At 42.1% G+C, this 13,877-nt stretch overlaps 1 protein-coding gene across 9 annotated transcripts in view; it reads right to left on the bottom strand.

Moving 5' to 3' along the window:
• Nucleotides 1–13,877, bottom strand: part of sfxn2 (sideroflexin 2) — a 125,232-nt gene that overhangs the window by 96,678 nt on the left and 14,677 nt on the right. For 8 of the 9 annotated variants that reach the window (XM_080205914.1, XM_080205916.1, XM_080205915.1 and 5 more), the window contains one exon: nt 1,276–1,461. In XM_080205914.1, coding sequence (XP_080062040.1) covers nt 1,276–1,445 — 170 coding nt within the window. In that variant the 5' untranslated portion in view covers nt 1,446–1,461. Of the gene's footprint in view, nt 1–1,275; nt 1,462–10,412; nt 10,507–13,877 lie in introns of those variants that run through there. The other variant, XM_080205912.1, reaches the window with a different exon arrangement.

The raw sequence follows: 13,877 nt of genomic DNA, 5'->3' as shown, positions 1-13,877 counted from the left end.
ATTGCCTTGCACCCTCATCCCTTCTGTCAAATAATCAATTCTACACAATTTCTTGTCTCTGTTCTGTTCCCCCCTCCCTCCCTTACTTCCTGTCGACCCTGCCTCTGTGCTTGCTTATAAACTGTTAAATCTCTACCTTCTTCCAGTTCTGATGAAATGCCACCAACTTAAAAAGTTAGTTTTGTTCCTCTTTCTCAGAGGTTGACTGACCTACTGAGTATTTCGAGCATTTTCCATTCTTACTTCATTGGATGTAGGTGGTTTTTGGATGTCCTGAGGGTGATATATGATTCTTTAAAATGTTTCTTCCATGGGATGTGGGTGTCGCTGGTAAGACCCGCCTTTATTGTCCATCTCTAATTGCTTCGGGGCTAAGCAGTTCTCCAGGCCAATTCAGAGGGCAGTTTAGAGTAAGCCATATTACTGCGGGTCCGGAGTCACATGTAGGCCAGACCAAGTAAGGATGGCAGATTTCCTTCCCTGAAGGACATTAGTGAGCCAGATGGGTTTTTACAATAAGCAATAATAGTTCCATGGACCGAGCCAAACTTTATATTCCAGGTTTACTCAGTTGAATTTAAATTCCTCCAGCTGCCATAGTGGGATTTGAACACATGTCCAGGAACACTAATTTGGGCCTCTGGGTTGCTAGTCCAGAGACAAATACCACAACACCATCATGTCCTCCTAAAATAATGTATTTCTTTTTTTCTGCATTGAATTGTGTTGATAATGTAGGTATAGCATAAGATATAGGAGCAGAATTAGGCCATTCGGCTGATCATGGCTGATAAGCTCCTCAGCCCCATGTTCCTGCCTTCTCCCCAGAGCCAATTAAAGATCTGTCTAACTCCTCTTAAATTTACTCACTGTCCCAGCATCCACTGCACTGTGGGGTAGCGAATTCCATAGATTCACCACCCTTTGGGAGAAGCAGTTTCTCCACAACCTCTGTTTTTAAATTTGCTACCTCTTAGCCTAAGACTGTGACCTCTCATCCTAGAATGCCCCACAACAGGCTTCATGTCTATCTATCCATACCATTTATCATCTTGTACCCCTCAATTTGATGGACCCTCATTCTTCTAAATTCTGGAGAACATAGGTATAAACTGTTCACAAGGCCTAAACATTTCACCTGAAGTTCAGAAAAGGCCAGCTCGTGTGAAATCATGCCCCTCTGTTAGTCATTCATCAATGCTGCAAAACCAACTCATGATAGACCCACTCTGATCCTCACATAACTGCAAATTTATGCCAGAATACCCCTCATACCTGCAGCTGTCCACCAGATGCTTTGCTTTATCAAGGTTTGCATTTGACACCATCACTGTACGTGGATCAGTTATGTTGAAGAAGTGCTTTAGCCTGCCCACAAAAGTTGTCTGATCCCAACGGGGAGCATCAATGTTAAATTTAGTGAGGTCCACTGTACTTCCCGCCATCTTGGGGCCTTCAAACCTGCAAGAGAAAATGTAGTCTTTTTTTTAAATGTCCTTCTCTTAATAACACTCAAGTATGGTAATGTTCCTGTCCGGCTGATATTGGAATGTCAATCCAACATCTTGTTTATCCCACTGGGGTCAGTGAGCCGAGTTGGCTAGCTGGCCAGAGAGTAATATAGAATGACATCAATGCTGCAAAGATCAATCCCCGTAGTGGCTATGGGAGGGGCGGCACGATGGTACAGTGGTTAGCACTGCTGCCTCACAGCGCCAGAAAACCTAATTCGATTCCTGGCTTGGGTCACTGTCTGTGTGGAGTTTGCACATTCTCCCAGTGTCTGCGTGGGTTTCCTCTGAGTGGTCTGGTTTCCTCCTGCAGTCCAAAGATATGCGGGTTAGGTGGAGTTCAGCTTTTTTGTCCATTTTTGGATTAACATGGTAATGAAGTCAGGCTGTGTGTCCCTGACAGAATCTCAACTGAGCAACACTGAGTGGGTTATTGCCAGTAAATGCTGCTTGATGTGATTGCTGATAGTACCTACCATCACTTTATCGATGGTTAAGAGTAGACTGAAGGGGCAGTAATTGGACATGTTGGATTTGTCCTGCTTTGTGTGGACAGGATACACCAAACAATTTTCTGCATTGCTGGGTAAATGCCAGTGTTATATCTGGAACAGTTTTGTTCAGGGCGCAGCTAGTTCCAAAGCATAACGTCTTCATTATTATTGCTGGAATGTTGTCAGGATCGAAAGCCTTTGCAATATGCAGAGCCTTCAGCTGTTGCTTGGCATCAAGTGGAGTGAATCGATGGAATCTGAAATGCTGGAGACCTCAAAATCTTTTATAACCTTCTGAGAAAGCAAAATTTCTCCCTGGTTTTGTGGGTTAGTCACTCTGGTTTCCCTCCACTCCCCTGGGAATCTGCTCAGTGTCAGTGATTAGGAAGTTACCATGTAAATAATGGATGTGCATTCTATGGATTTGTACAGTAGTACATCAACACAAATAAAACAAGTTGCCAAAAGTCAATCTTAAAACAATTATTCTGTGCACTTACCACAATATAAGTGCTCACCTCCACCTTCAGTTCCAAAGAAGAGTCATATTGGACTCAAAACATTGGATGGAATTTTCCAAACTCACTGCACCTGTCACAGAGCAGGTCGATCCAGGAAAATAGCGTACGGGCCTAAAAAACAGTTCCATGCCTGGCGCCAAAGCAGTTTGCAATCGGCCCCTTTCTAATGGAGTGAGGCCAATTAGCATATTTAAAGCAATATTCATAGTCCCTTCAATGCCACAGTCTCAGAGTCTCACAGCTCCTGGGATCTTTAGGCGCAGAGTGAGAACGGTGAAAATCACAACTGGTCCAAGTGCGATGGCCATACTTGGGGTGGGTGGGGGGGTGGTGGTGCTCGAAGGGCATTAAAACCCCCAGGTGGCTGGGGACATGGCTAGACAGTGCCCATCTGGCTCACTGACACTGCCCGTAAGGCAGAGAATTCCACAGACTAATGATCCCCTTGAGAAAAAAAAACCTCACCTCTGTTTTAAACATGTTATAATCCAGGTCAGAAACTCCAAGGTTTTTTACGAAGTCAGCCTAGACCATAAGTTTTGGAACTTTGAACTTGGCGCAAATAAGCATAAGATGTTTCACTTCAGGTATGATTCAAATGACCCACTGGGGAGCTTTTATCAAGCAAAAAATTATTTAAGAATACAGTTAACACAGAAAGAAGATTAGCAAGAACTTTTACCAGTTACAAACAAAAAAAAACTACAATACTGTATAAAGCTGAACAGCTCAATGTATTATTCCAATCAAACAACCATCATAAACATATCATCTCAGGTTTGGCACAGAAAAATGTGTATGCTCATGTGATTTTGTAGCTCTGCAACACATGCCGTGAATTAGTCCTTCGGATAGAGAACTGAAACTCTGGCTTCCCAGCTTAGAGCTTCCAGCCCACCTTGAGGTAGAGATAAAGCCACTGTTTGTCTCTAGCTAGCAAGCCACCAAACGGCAACATCTTCACTCCCAGTAAAGAAAGAGAGACTGCTTCCAACTAGCCAGCAGAATTTCTAATACCAGGGAGAGAGACAAAACACTGCATCCACCTGGAGTCCAAACACCTTCTAACTAACCAGCAACTAAAACTGAAAGTAAAAGAACTCATGTCCCACCTAACTGGTCAATCATTCTCCCCCACAACAATTCCAAAAAGGTTGTAAAATCTAAGGGAGTGCATTCGGCTCAGATTAAAAAAAAAGCAAAAAACATCTTTCAAAAATCATTTAAGCAGCAATAAAAGGACATCCAGCCAGACAGGTTGGCAACGAGCACAAAAGGCTCTCCGCAAAGAGCTGCAGAGAAACCGATTACAATACATTTCTTAAAGGCAGAGTAGTGTCACAAGTGGGAAACCCATTATTTTAAAAATATGTCCTCTAGTTCCAATCTCTCACACAAGGGGAAATATCCTTTCAGGATCCACCCTGTCAAATCCCTTCAGGATCTTAGATGCTTCAATGAGATCATCTCTATTTCCTCGAAACACCAATGAATACGTGTCCAAACTTTCCCCATAAAATAACTCCTTCTTCCCAGGAATCAGTTCAGTGAACCTTCTCTGTGCTGACTCTAACGCAATTATATCCATTCATAAATAAGCAAGCCAAAGCTGTACACAGTGATTGCACCAACTATGTAATTGTAGTAAAAGATCCCTACTTTTATATTCCATTCCCTTTGCAATAAACGACAACATTCCAATTATCTTCATGATCATTTGCTACACAAAGGGACTTGGAGGGGTGATCCTTGTTCACGAAACCCAGAAAACGGGCATATAAGAACATAAGAAATAGGAGCAGGTGTAGGCCATCTAGCCCTTCGAGCCTGCCCCGCCACTCAACAAGATCATGGCTGATCTGTCGTGGCTCAGTTCCACATTCCTGCCCTCTCCCCATAACCCTTAATCCCCTCTCTTATCAAAAACCCATCAACCCGCGTCTTAAAAATATTCAGCGAGGTAGCCTCCACCACTTCAACGGGCAGAGAATTCCAGAGATTCACCACCCTTTGAGTGAAGAAGTTCCTCCTCAACTCCGTTCTAAACCGCCCCCCCTTTATCTTGAGGCTGTGCCCCCTAGTCCTATTATCCTTTCTGAGTGGGAAGAGTCTCTCCACCTCTATCCTATCCATCCCATTCATCATCTTATACGTCTCAATGAGATCTCCCCTCATTCTTCTAAACTCTAACGAGTACAAGCCTAGTTTATTCAGCCTCTCCTCATAGCTCAACCCCCTCAACTCCGGTATCAGCCTAGTAAACCTCCTCTGCACTCCCTCCAAGGCCAAAGTATCCTTGCGTAAGTATGGCGCCCAAAACTGCACACAGTACTCCAGCTGCGGCCTCACCAATGCCCTATACAGCCGCAGCAAGACCTCCTTACTTTTATATTCAATCCCCCTCGCTATGAAGGCCAGCATCCCATTCGCCTTCCTGATCACCTGCTGCACCTGCAAGCTGGGTTTTTGCGACTCATGCACAAGGACCTGGCAAATAGAATACTGGTTTTCATTTCAAGGGGGCTGGAGTGTAAAAAGAGGTGTTGCTGCAACTGTACAAGGTACTAGGGAGGCCACATTTCAAGTAAATTTCATTTATTAGTCACAAGTAAGGCTTACATTAACACTGCAATGAAGCTACTATGGAATTCCCCTCGTCATAACCCTCCAATGGCTGTTCCGGTTGACGCACCTAACCAGCACATCATTCAGAATGTGGGAGGAAACCAGAGCACCTGGAGGAAACCCATGAAGGCATGGGGAGAAGATGCAAACTCCACACAAACAATGAGCCGAGCCAGGAATTGAACCTGAGTCCCTGGCGCTGCGGACTAGGCACAGATTTGATCCTCTTATTTCTGAAAAGATATTCTCATTGGAGGCAGTACAGAGAAAGTTTACTAGGATGATCCTGGGTATGGAGGGAGTGGCATATGAGGAAGGTTGGGTGTGTACTCCTTGGAGTTCAGAAGAATGACATGTGAGATGATTGAAACATAGAAGATTCTTAGGAGATTACACAGAGTAAGTGTTGGGAGGATGTTTCCACTCATAGGAGAGTGTAGAACCAGAGGGCATAGTCACAGAGAAAGCGGGTACACACACAAGATGGAAATAAGAAATTTTGTCTCAAAAGAGTGGTAAATCTTTGGAATTCTTTACGCAGGATGCTATGGAGGTAGGAAAGTGGACTTGGTGAGTGTTAGATCAGACATGATCTTATTTAGAGTAGGCTTGAAGGACTGAATGACCTATTCCTGTTTTTACTGCTTATAGTCTTATGGTCTTACCTACATACGAATGTACGGTGATGCATGTACCAGATCCCTCTGTACCCCAGAGTTCTGCAATCTCTCCATTTAAATATGCTGCTTTTCTATTCTTCCTTCTAAATGACAAGTTTACATTTTCCCACATATTTGTTCCATCTGACCAAATTTTTGCCCACACACTTTGCCTATCTTTGCAAAATCTTTATGTCCTCTTCACAAACTATTCTCCTACCTATCTTTGTGCTATCAGCAAATGTAACAACCGTATATTCTATCCATTTATCCAAGTCATTGATATAGATTGTCAACACAGAAATGACCCATTTATCCTTACTCTTGGCTTCCAGTTAGCTAATCAATCTTCTATCCATGTTAATATGTTATTCCCTACATTATGAGCTCTTAATTTGTGAAGTAACTTTGTTGCAGTACCTTTTCAAATACCTTTCAGAAATCCAGGTACACCACATCTGTAGGTTCCCCTTCATCCATATTGCTTGTCACTAAAACTCTAATAAATTAGTCAAAAACAATTTCCCTTTCATTCTGCCTGATTGCATTAGTTTTCTAAGTGCCCTGCTATAATTTCGTTAACGAATTCTAGCGTTTTCTCTATGACAGATGTTAGACCAACTAGCCTGTAGTTCCCTGCTTTCTGTCTCCCTCCTGACTGAGGAATGTAGTTCTGTTTCTATAATTAGTGATTTCTGTTGATATTTTTATCTGCTTAGCAACACAGGGAATGTCAGGACTGCAACATGACAATTCAGGTGCCTAATGTCAGCACCTGCTACTCCCAGTTAAAGCTGGAGTTTGGAAGCGTAGGAAAACTTCCTCAGTTGAGTCCTAATAATAATCTCAATTCTGCCCCAAATGTGGCAGCACAGCTTGATGTTGCCTTTTTTCATACTAACCACCTTGTAGCCTTTCAATGAGATTGCTAATTTTATATCAATTACTACAGATTTTAGCCATTGGTTTTAATATTAAATTTGATCCATCATCTTAAAGACCTTAAGAGGTCTTTCAGCTCATGAATTTGAGTAATGAATTTGAGCCACACACCCATAGCATAAGATTCACTAGGTCAATCAATCCCATTACATTTCTATTGATTGGTATACAATCTTATTGTGATTAAAGACTATCCCACTGTGGAACCACAGAATCCATACAGTACAAAAGGAGGTCATTCGGCCCATCAAGTCTGCGCCAACTCACCAAGAGAGCATCCACGTCACTGTGAGCCACCAGTGTTAACCACTGTGCTATTGTTGAAGAAGTCAAGCGTACGCAAAATAAAAGACTATATAATTTCTAATGTATTGTCCTATCAGGGCTCCAAAGCATTTTGTTTCTGATTAGGGAAGAATCAATTGAGGAGACAGAGTGACCCTCCAAACTGCAGCCTTACTTTTCCTGAAAGCTCTGAATCTTCCTAAGGCTTTTTTATTCATACATGGGATATGAGTGTTGCTGGCTGGCCAGCTTTTATTGCCCGAGGGCAGTTGAGAGTCAACCACATTGTTGTGGCTTTGGAATCATGTGTAGGCCAGACCAGGTAAGGACGGCAGATTTCCTTCCCTAAAGGACATTAGTGAACCAGGGTATTATTTTAAGAGCATTGACAGGTTATATCAGGACTGGATTGTATCCTTGAGGAACCTCAATCTACCAGCCCACAAAACGTGCAAAAAAGATTTAAAAGGATGATGCCAGAAATGTGGGGCATGGCTAGCTGGAGAGGATGACCACCAGACTGGGTCTCTTTTCCCTTGATGACCTAGCAGAAGTATTTTAAATTATGAATGAGTATTTGAATGAGCTGTTACAGCGTGAAGCCTTCGACACGGGGTGAAAGGCTAATATAAGATAATCAGCAAGAACGAAATAGGGAATTTACCAAGAGAATAATGAGAATGTAGAACTTGCTACCACAGAAAATGATTGAAGACAATTGTATAGATGTATTTAAGGGGATGTGTGAGGAAATGTATGAGAGAAAAGGAATAGGGGGTTCTGCAGATAGACTCTGATGAGGAAAGCGTGAGTAGAACATAAATGCAACTTTGAACAAGGCTGAATTTATTTTTATTCGTTCATTCATTTCCCATCCCTGAGGTCACTTGAGAGTCAACCACATTGCTGTGGACCTAGAGTCCATGGTAAGGATGACAGATTTCCTTCCCTAAAGAATGTTAGTGAACCAGATAGGTTTTTACAACAATGATTTCCTGGTCATCATTAGACTTTTAATTCCAAATCTTTATTGAATTCAAATTTCAACATCTTCTGGGGTGGAGTTTGAGCCTGGCTCCCCAGAACAATACCCTGGGACTCTGGATTACTGCCTCCCCCCTTGCCTCTTTTGTGTTGTCAGCAACTCAAGCAAACTTTTCAGGAAAAGTAACCGGAGGCGGGGGGGTGGGAATCAATCACTAACTGGTTGCTGTTGTAACCACAGAGGCCAAATGTGCTGTCCTTACTGATCGGGGTCATAGAATCCCAACAATGCAGAAGAAGGTCATTCAGCCCATCAAGCCTGCACCGACAACAATCTCCAAACCCAATCCCTGTGACCTCACACATTTACTCTGCTAATCCCCCTGACACTAAGGGGCAATTTGGCATGGCTAATCAACCATTCCTGGCAACTCTGCGGAACTTCTTGTCTAAAATATGGTTTAATCATGTTAGAATCTGGCTCATTAGCCCAAACCATGAGTATCCTGTGCCCACTCTGGACAGCAGTGGATCACGACTGGTCCAGTACTTGATTTGTTTCGCTGAGGCTAGGAAAGTATCTAAGAAATTCAATGCCACGCTGATGTCTTACTGCACTGGGGGAGGTGCAACTGTCTCTTGCAAAGGCAGGTGATTAACTGCATCTGCATTCACTGGATGTGTTCCAGGCTGGTGCTTGAAGGTATATTCGTAGAAGGAGAGGATTTTATTTATTTATTTATGGTTTCTGTTTATTTATTAGTGTCCCAAGTAGACTTACATTCACACTGCAATGATAATACTGTGAAAATCCCTGAGTCACCACACTCCAGCATCTGTTCAGGTACACTGAGGGAGAATTTAGCATGGTGCCAATCAATGCAGCTAACCAGCACATCTTTCAGACTGTGGGAAAAAACCGGAGGAAACCCATGTAGACACGGAGAGAATGTGCAGAGTTGGCACAGACAGTGGCCCAAGCCAGGAATCGAACCTAGGTCGCTGGCACTATGAGGCAGCAGTGCTAACTGGCTAATGCTGAATTCTTGCCGATGCGAGTGACAGAATAGACTTGTCTTCTTTAAAAAGACCCAAAAATGGTTTGTGATCAGAAACAATAATAAAGTGCCTTGTGTACAAACATGGTGGAATTCTTGACACCAGAAGCTACTGATAATCCTTCTTTCTTAACTCGAGGGTACCCCTTTTCAGCTTCTTGAGGGCTCTCATGACATAACCAATGGGCCTTTCAGAATGTCAAATGGTTCTAAAGTTTGATTTGATTAAATATTGTCAGATGTATTAACAAACAGTGAAAAGTATTGTTTCTTGCACGCTATACAGACATGGTTTTTCAGATCCATTGTCCACCTCATGGGACAACACTGCACCTCAGTGGATTCAGCTCAGAACTGGGATTTTATGCTGGACCTTCATTGTCTCTGTTACTCAGTAACACACAGAAGGGGCAATGAATGAATTCCCATCCACTGACTCTGTCTACACTTCCCGCTGCCTCAGAAAAGCAGCCAGCATAATTAAGGACGTCACGCACTCCGGGCATTCTCTCTTCCACCTTCTTCTGTCAGGAAAAAGATACAAAGGTTTGAGGTCACGTACCAACCGACTCCAGAACAGCTTCTTCCCTGCTGCTGTTAGACTTTTGAATGGATTTACCTCGCATTAAGTTGATCCTTCTCCACACCCTAGCTATGTCTGTAACACTACATTCTGCACTCTCTCGTTTCCTTCTCTATGAACGGTATGCTTTGTCTGTATTGCACACAAGAAACAATACTTTTCACTGTTTGTTAATATGTGACAATAATAAATCAAATCAAACCTTAGAACCATTTGACATTTTAGATATTAAATGTCATTTTGCCTCACCAATGAGTTATTGATTCCATTATACACCCTAATTTGCTGAAGACATGTCCTGCTTTACATTAGTACAAAGTTTATTCAAAGGCAGAGTTGTCCTTTTAAGGTTAATGCCAATTCACTTACAAGAATGGTAAACAAGAGTCATTTAATGAAGAGAGCTATGCCTGTGCTAATCATTTTTAAAGAAAGTTTTAAATTAAAGAACCAAAACAAGTTGCAGTGTAAACTACGTGACTATGGAAATGAAATGTTTAGAACAGACAGGCATAGATTTTTAATGTTAAAATCTAATGGCCTGGATTTTGCAGAGGTAATGATGGCAAAACCATCAGCATTAACCATCATTACTCTTCTAAATCTGACAGCAACTTCTGCAATTAAATACTAAATCCAGAGGTTGCTGTCAGTGACTCTACACTTTCTCATCAATATTAGATAGTCAGCGAAATAGTGAATTCAGAAGAATATTATTTATCCAGGCAGTGGTGAGAATGTGGTACTCACTAGCACAGCAAGTGAAGCAAATCGTGCATTCAAAGGATAACCACAGGTCAGAGAAGGGAACAGGTGATGTTAGATGAGGAAAATCAGAAGGAGAACTATGCTGTTGAAGGTTGCTCAGTCTGCAATCAAAGCAAAAATCACAGATCTGAGCAAAGGACAAAGAAAAGTGCAACACAGGAACAGGCCAGTCAGCCCTCCGAGCATGTGCCAATCAGGATGCCCCAACTAAACTAAAAAAACCTTCTGCTCTTACTCTGTCTGTATCCCTCTATTCATGCACCCTGATGACAACATGTCCTTTATACTATTAGTCCCTCTGTAGAAAACTTTAAAAACATTACACCTAATTGAATGAGATATAATTGGCTTTTTAATAGGGCATAATGTTCATAATCACAACTAAACAACTTATTGATACTGAAAGAGTAATTTTATATTTGATGAATATCAAATTTCTCCATTGAGTTAAAAGATTCCACACATTTTTCAACTTTATGATATTTTAGCTTCTGCCTTAATCCCATGTAAATGTGCCAAATCATTTATTTTGCTATTTGTACAATTTAAAATTAATATTGAAGGATAATGTGTGAGTAGTTTGCTGTCTGTGAGAATACTTCAATGTGATTGGTTGCTTAACTGCTTGATGACGTTACTTCTGCTGGATACCTGGAGATCCCCATAATTTGGTGCTAGATTCAAACTGATGTCGGGGAAAAGGAAATCAGCGCGCAGAGATCACTAGATCTTTGAGAGGCAGTTTTCTTTGAGGTCAGGGCAGGTGCTGTTGCTTTGTCACTGACTGCAACATCCACGCCATTATCGTAAGATATTGGCAAATCCGAGATTCAGTGCTGCTCCTACTCCTTCAGTCAGTCAGGCAAAGTGTATCTATCAATGCTACTGGAAAACAGATCTATCCAAACAGTAAACTAAACGACTATTAAAATTACAGATTTAATTGAACGATAAATAATGTATTACTTCCCTGTTGTCTTCACCCCAATACATTTCTAGGGTAGGGCGTCTTATCTCAAATCAGGCTTGCCAAGTGGCGCTTTTGAAGTCAGCTGGCCATTTCAGACCCTGCAGGTATGGTCAATCACTCCATGGAGCTTCACTGAGGGCAGCTTCTGAGCAATATTGCAGTTGTGGGAGCCAAATGTTTAGTAACATTGCTTGATGGGACAGCGCAGTGGTTAGCACTGCTGCCTGACAGTGCCAGGGACCCGGGTTTGATTCCAGCTTCGGGTGACTGTGTGAAGTTTACACAGTTGTCCCATGTCTGTGTGGATTTCCTCTAGGTGTGCCAGTTTCCTCCCACATTCCAAATACATGCAGATTAGGTGGAGTGGCCATGCTAAATGTTCTCCTTTAATACCAGGTCACCAGTCCTATCATCTCCTTTTGTTAGATAATATACCAACGAAATGGCTGGAGATATTTTTCCCTACAACAATAGCTATCCTTCAGAAAGTATATACTTAATTATAGAACATACTGAGGCATTCCAAGGGCATTAGGGATACAACAGTACAGAAATACAAATATTTCACTCTTATCTGACTCTGCATCGAATTTTGCTTGATAACATTCTTGTGAAGCACCTTGGAACATTTTACTAGGTTAAAGTTGGGGTATAAATGAAAGTTGCTGTTATTGTTTTGTTCTTGTTAATCGTATTTGTTAATATTTATTAACAGGGATATAGAATGCATGAACAAGGGGGTTATGCTGAATTTATACAAGACACACATTAAAACTTAGCTGGAATATTGTGTGCTGCCTTGGGTGCCACTGTAGGAAGGATAGGAACACGTTGGAGAGAGTGCAGAAGAGGGTTACAAGAATGGTTCCAGGGGCAAGAAACTTCAGTTATGAGGATAGATTGGAGAGGTTGGGACTGTTCTCCTTGGAGTGAAGAAGGTTAAGAGAAGATTTGATAGAATTGTTCAAAATCATGAGAGGGCTGGACAGAGTAGATAGGGAGAACTGTTCCTACTCAGAAAAGGATCAAGAATGAGAGGACGTAGGTTTAAAGGACACTAGGAAACTCAGAGGAACAGAGGGATCTTGGGTGTTTATCCACAGATCCCTGAGTTGAGAGAGTAATTAAAAAGGCATGAGGGACACTTGCCTTTATCAGTTGTGGCATAGATTATAAGAGCAAGGAGATTATGTTGGAGAAGTATAAAACTTTGTTCAGGCTACAGCTGGAATACTGTATGCAGCTCTGATCGCCTCACTATAGGAAGGATGTAAATGCTCTGGAGAGCGTGCAGAGGAGATTCACCAGGATGCTGCCTAGGACGGAGCATTTGAGTTATGAAGAGAGGCTGGTTAGGCTTGAATTGTTCTTTTTTAGTGCAGAGAAGGCTGAGGAGAGACCTCATAGGTGTAGAAAATTAGCAAAGGTAAAGACAAAGTGGATAGGAAACAGCTATTCCCCTTTGTTAAAGGGTCAATAACAATGGGGCATAATTTTAAGGTGGGGTTAGGAGGTTTGGGGCGGAGATTTAAGGAAAATCTTTTCCACCAGAGGGTGGTAGTAATCTGGAATGCACTGCTTGGGAGGGTAGTAGAAGCAGGGAATTTCACAACCTTTAAAAAGTGCGTGGAGGAGCACTTGAAATGTCATAATGTTTAAGGCCACAGGCCAAGTACTAGAAAGTGGGATTAGTGTAGTTTTACTGTAATTTTGTCAGTGTAGACTAGATGGGCTGAAGGGCCTCTAAAACAATTTGCAAAATGTGATGAGAAAAAAACTTTCCACACAACTAATGGTTTGTGTCCTGAAAGCACTACCTGAAGGTGTGATTCAAACAGTTTCAGTCGAGGTTTTCGAGATGATATGAATAATAACAATGTGCAGGGGCACGGGGAAAAGATGGGGAAATAGCACTAAGTCATGATGCTTGTATGGAGAGCTGGTGCAGACACGGTGAACCAAATGGCCTCCTTCTGCACTGTAACAATTCTGTGATTCTGCCTCAACTCTGATTATCCTGTCCCTCCTCAAGGCCAACCCTCTTTCCCCTTAAGTAGCTTCTATTGTAAACTGTTTCAGACCCTTTGACAAAGGGTATCACTGATTGGAATGGGAGTGCAAGACAGGTATTTTGGCTGTATGTGCGCAAGACCATCATGTGAATGAGGTAGAAACATAGAAACAGATGTAGGCTATTCTGCCCCTCAAGCCTGATCTGCCATTTAACTAGATGATGGCTGACCTTCTATGTGACCACCACCTTCCCGCATATCCCCATATCCCTTAATGTCATTGGTATCTAGCAATCTATTGACCTCTGTCTAGGTAGCTTAGGTTTGATGATGGTGCCCACGAGGAAACATATCCTGGTATCAGGTTAAGAGAAGTTAGTTGAGGAATGGGGTTGTGACATAAGTATGTTGACCATTCAGCCCCTCGAGCATGGTCACCCATTCAATAAGATATTGTAATGGCTG

Source organism: Carcharhinus amblyrhynchos, chromosome 17, assembly GCF_965287045.1.
Source record: "Carcharhinus amblyrhynchos chromosome 17, sCarAmb.v2.hapA, whole genome shotgun sequence".
Taxonomy (NCBI): Eukaryota; Metazoa; Chordata; class Chondrichthyes; order Carcharhiniformes; family Carcharhinidae; genus Carcharhinus; species Carcharhinus amblyrhynchos.
Note: the sequence above shows the minus strand (reverse complement) of the source record. Positions and strands in the feature narration are given on the sequence as shown.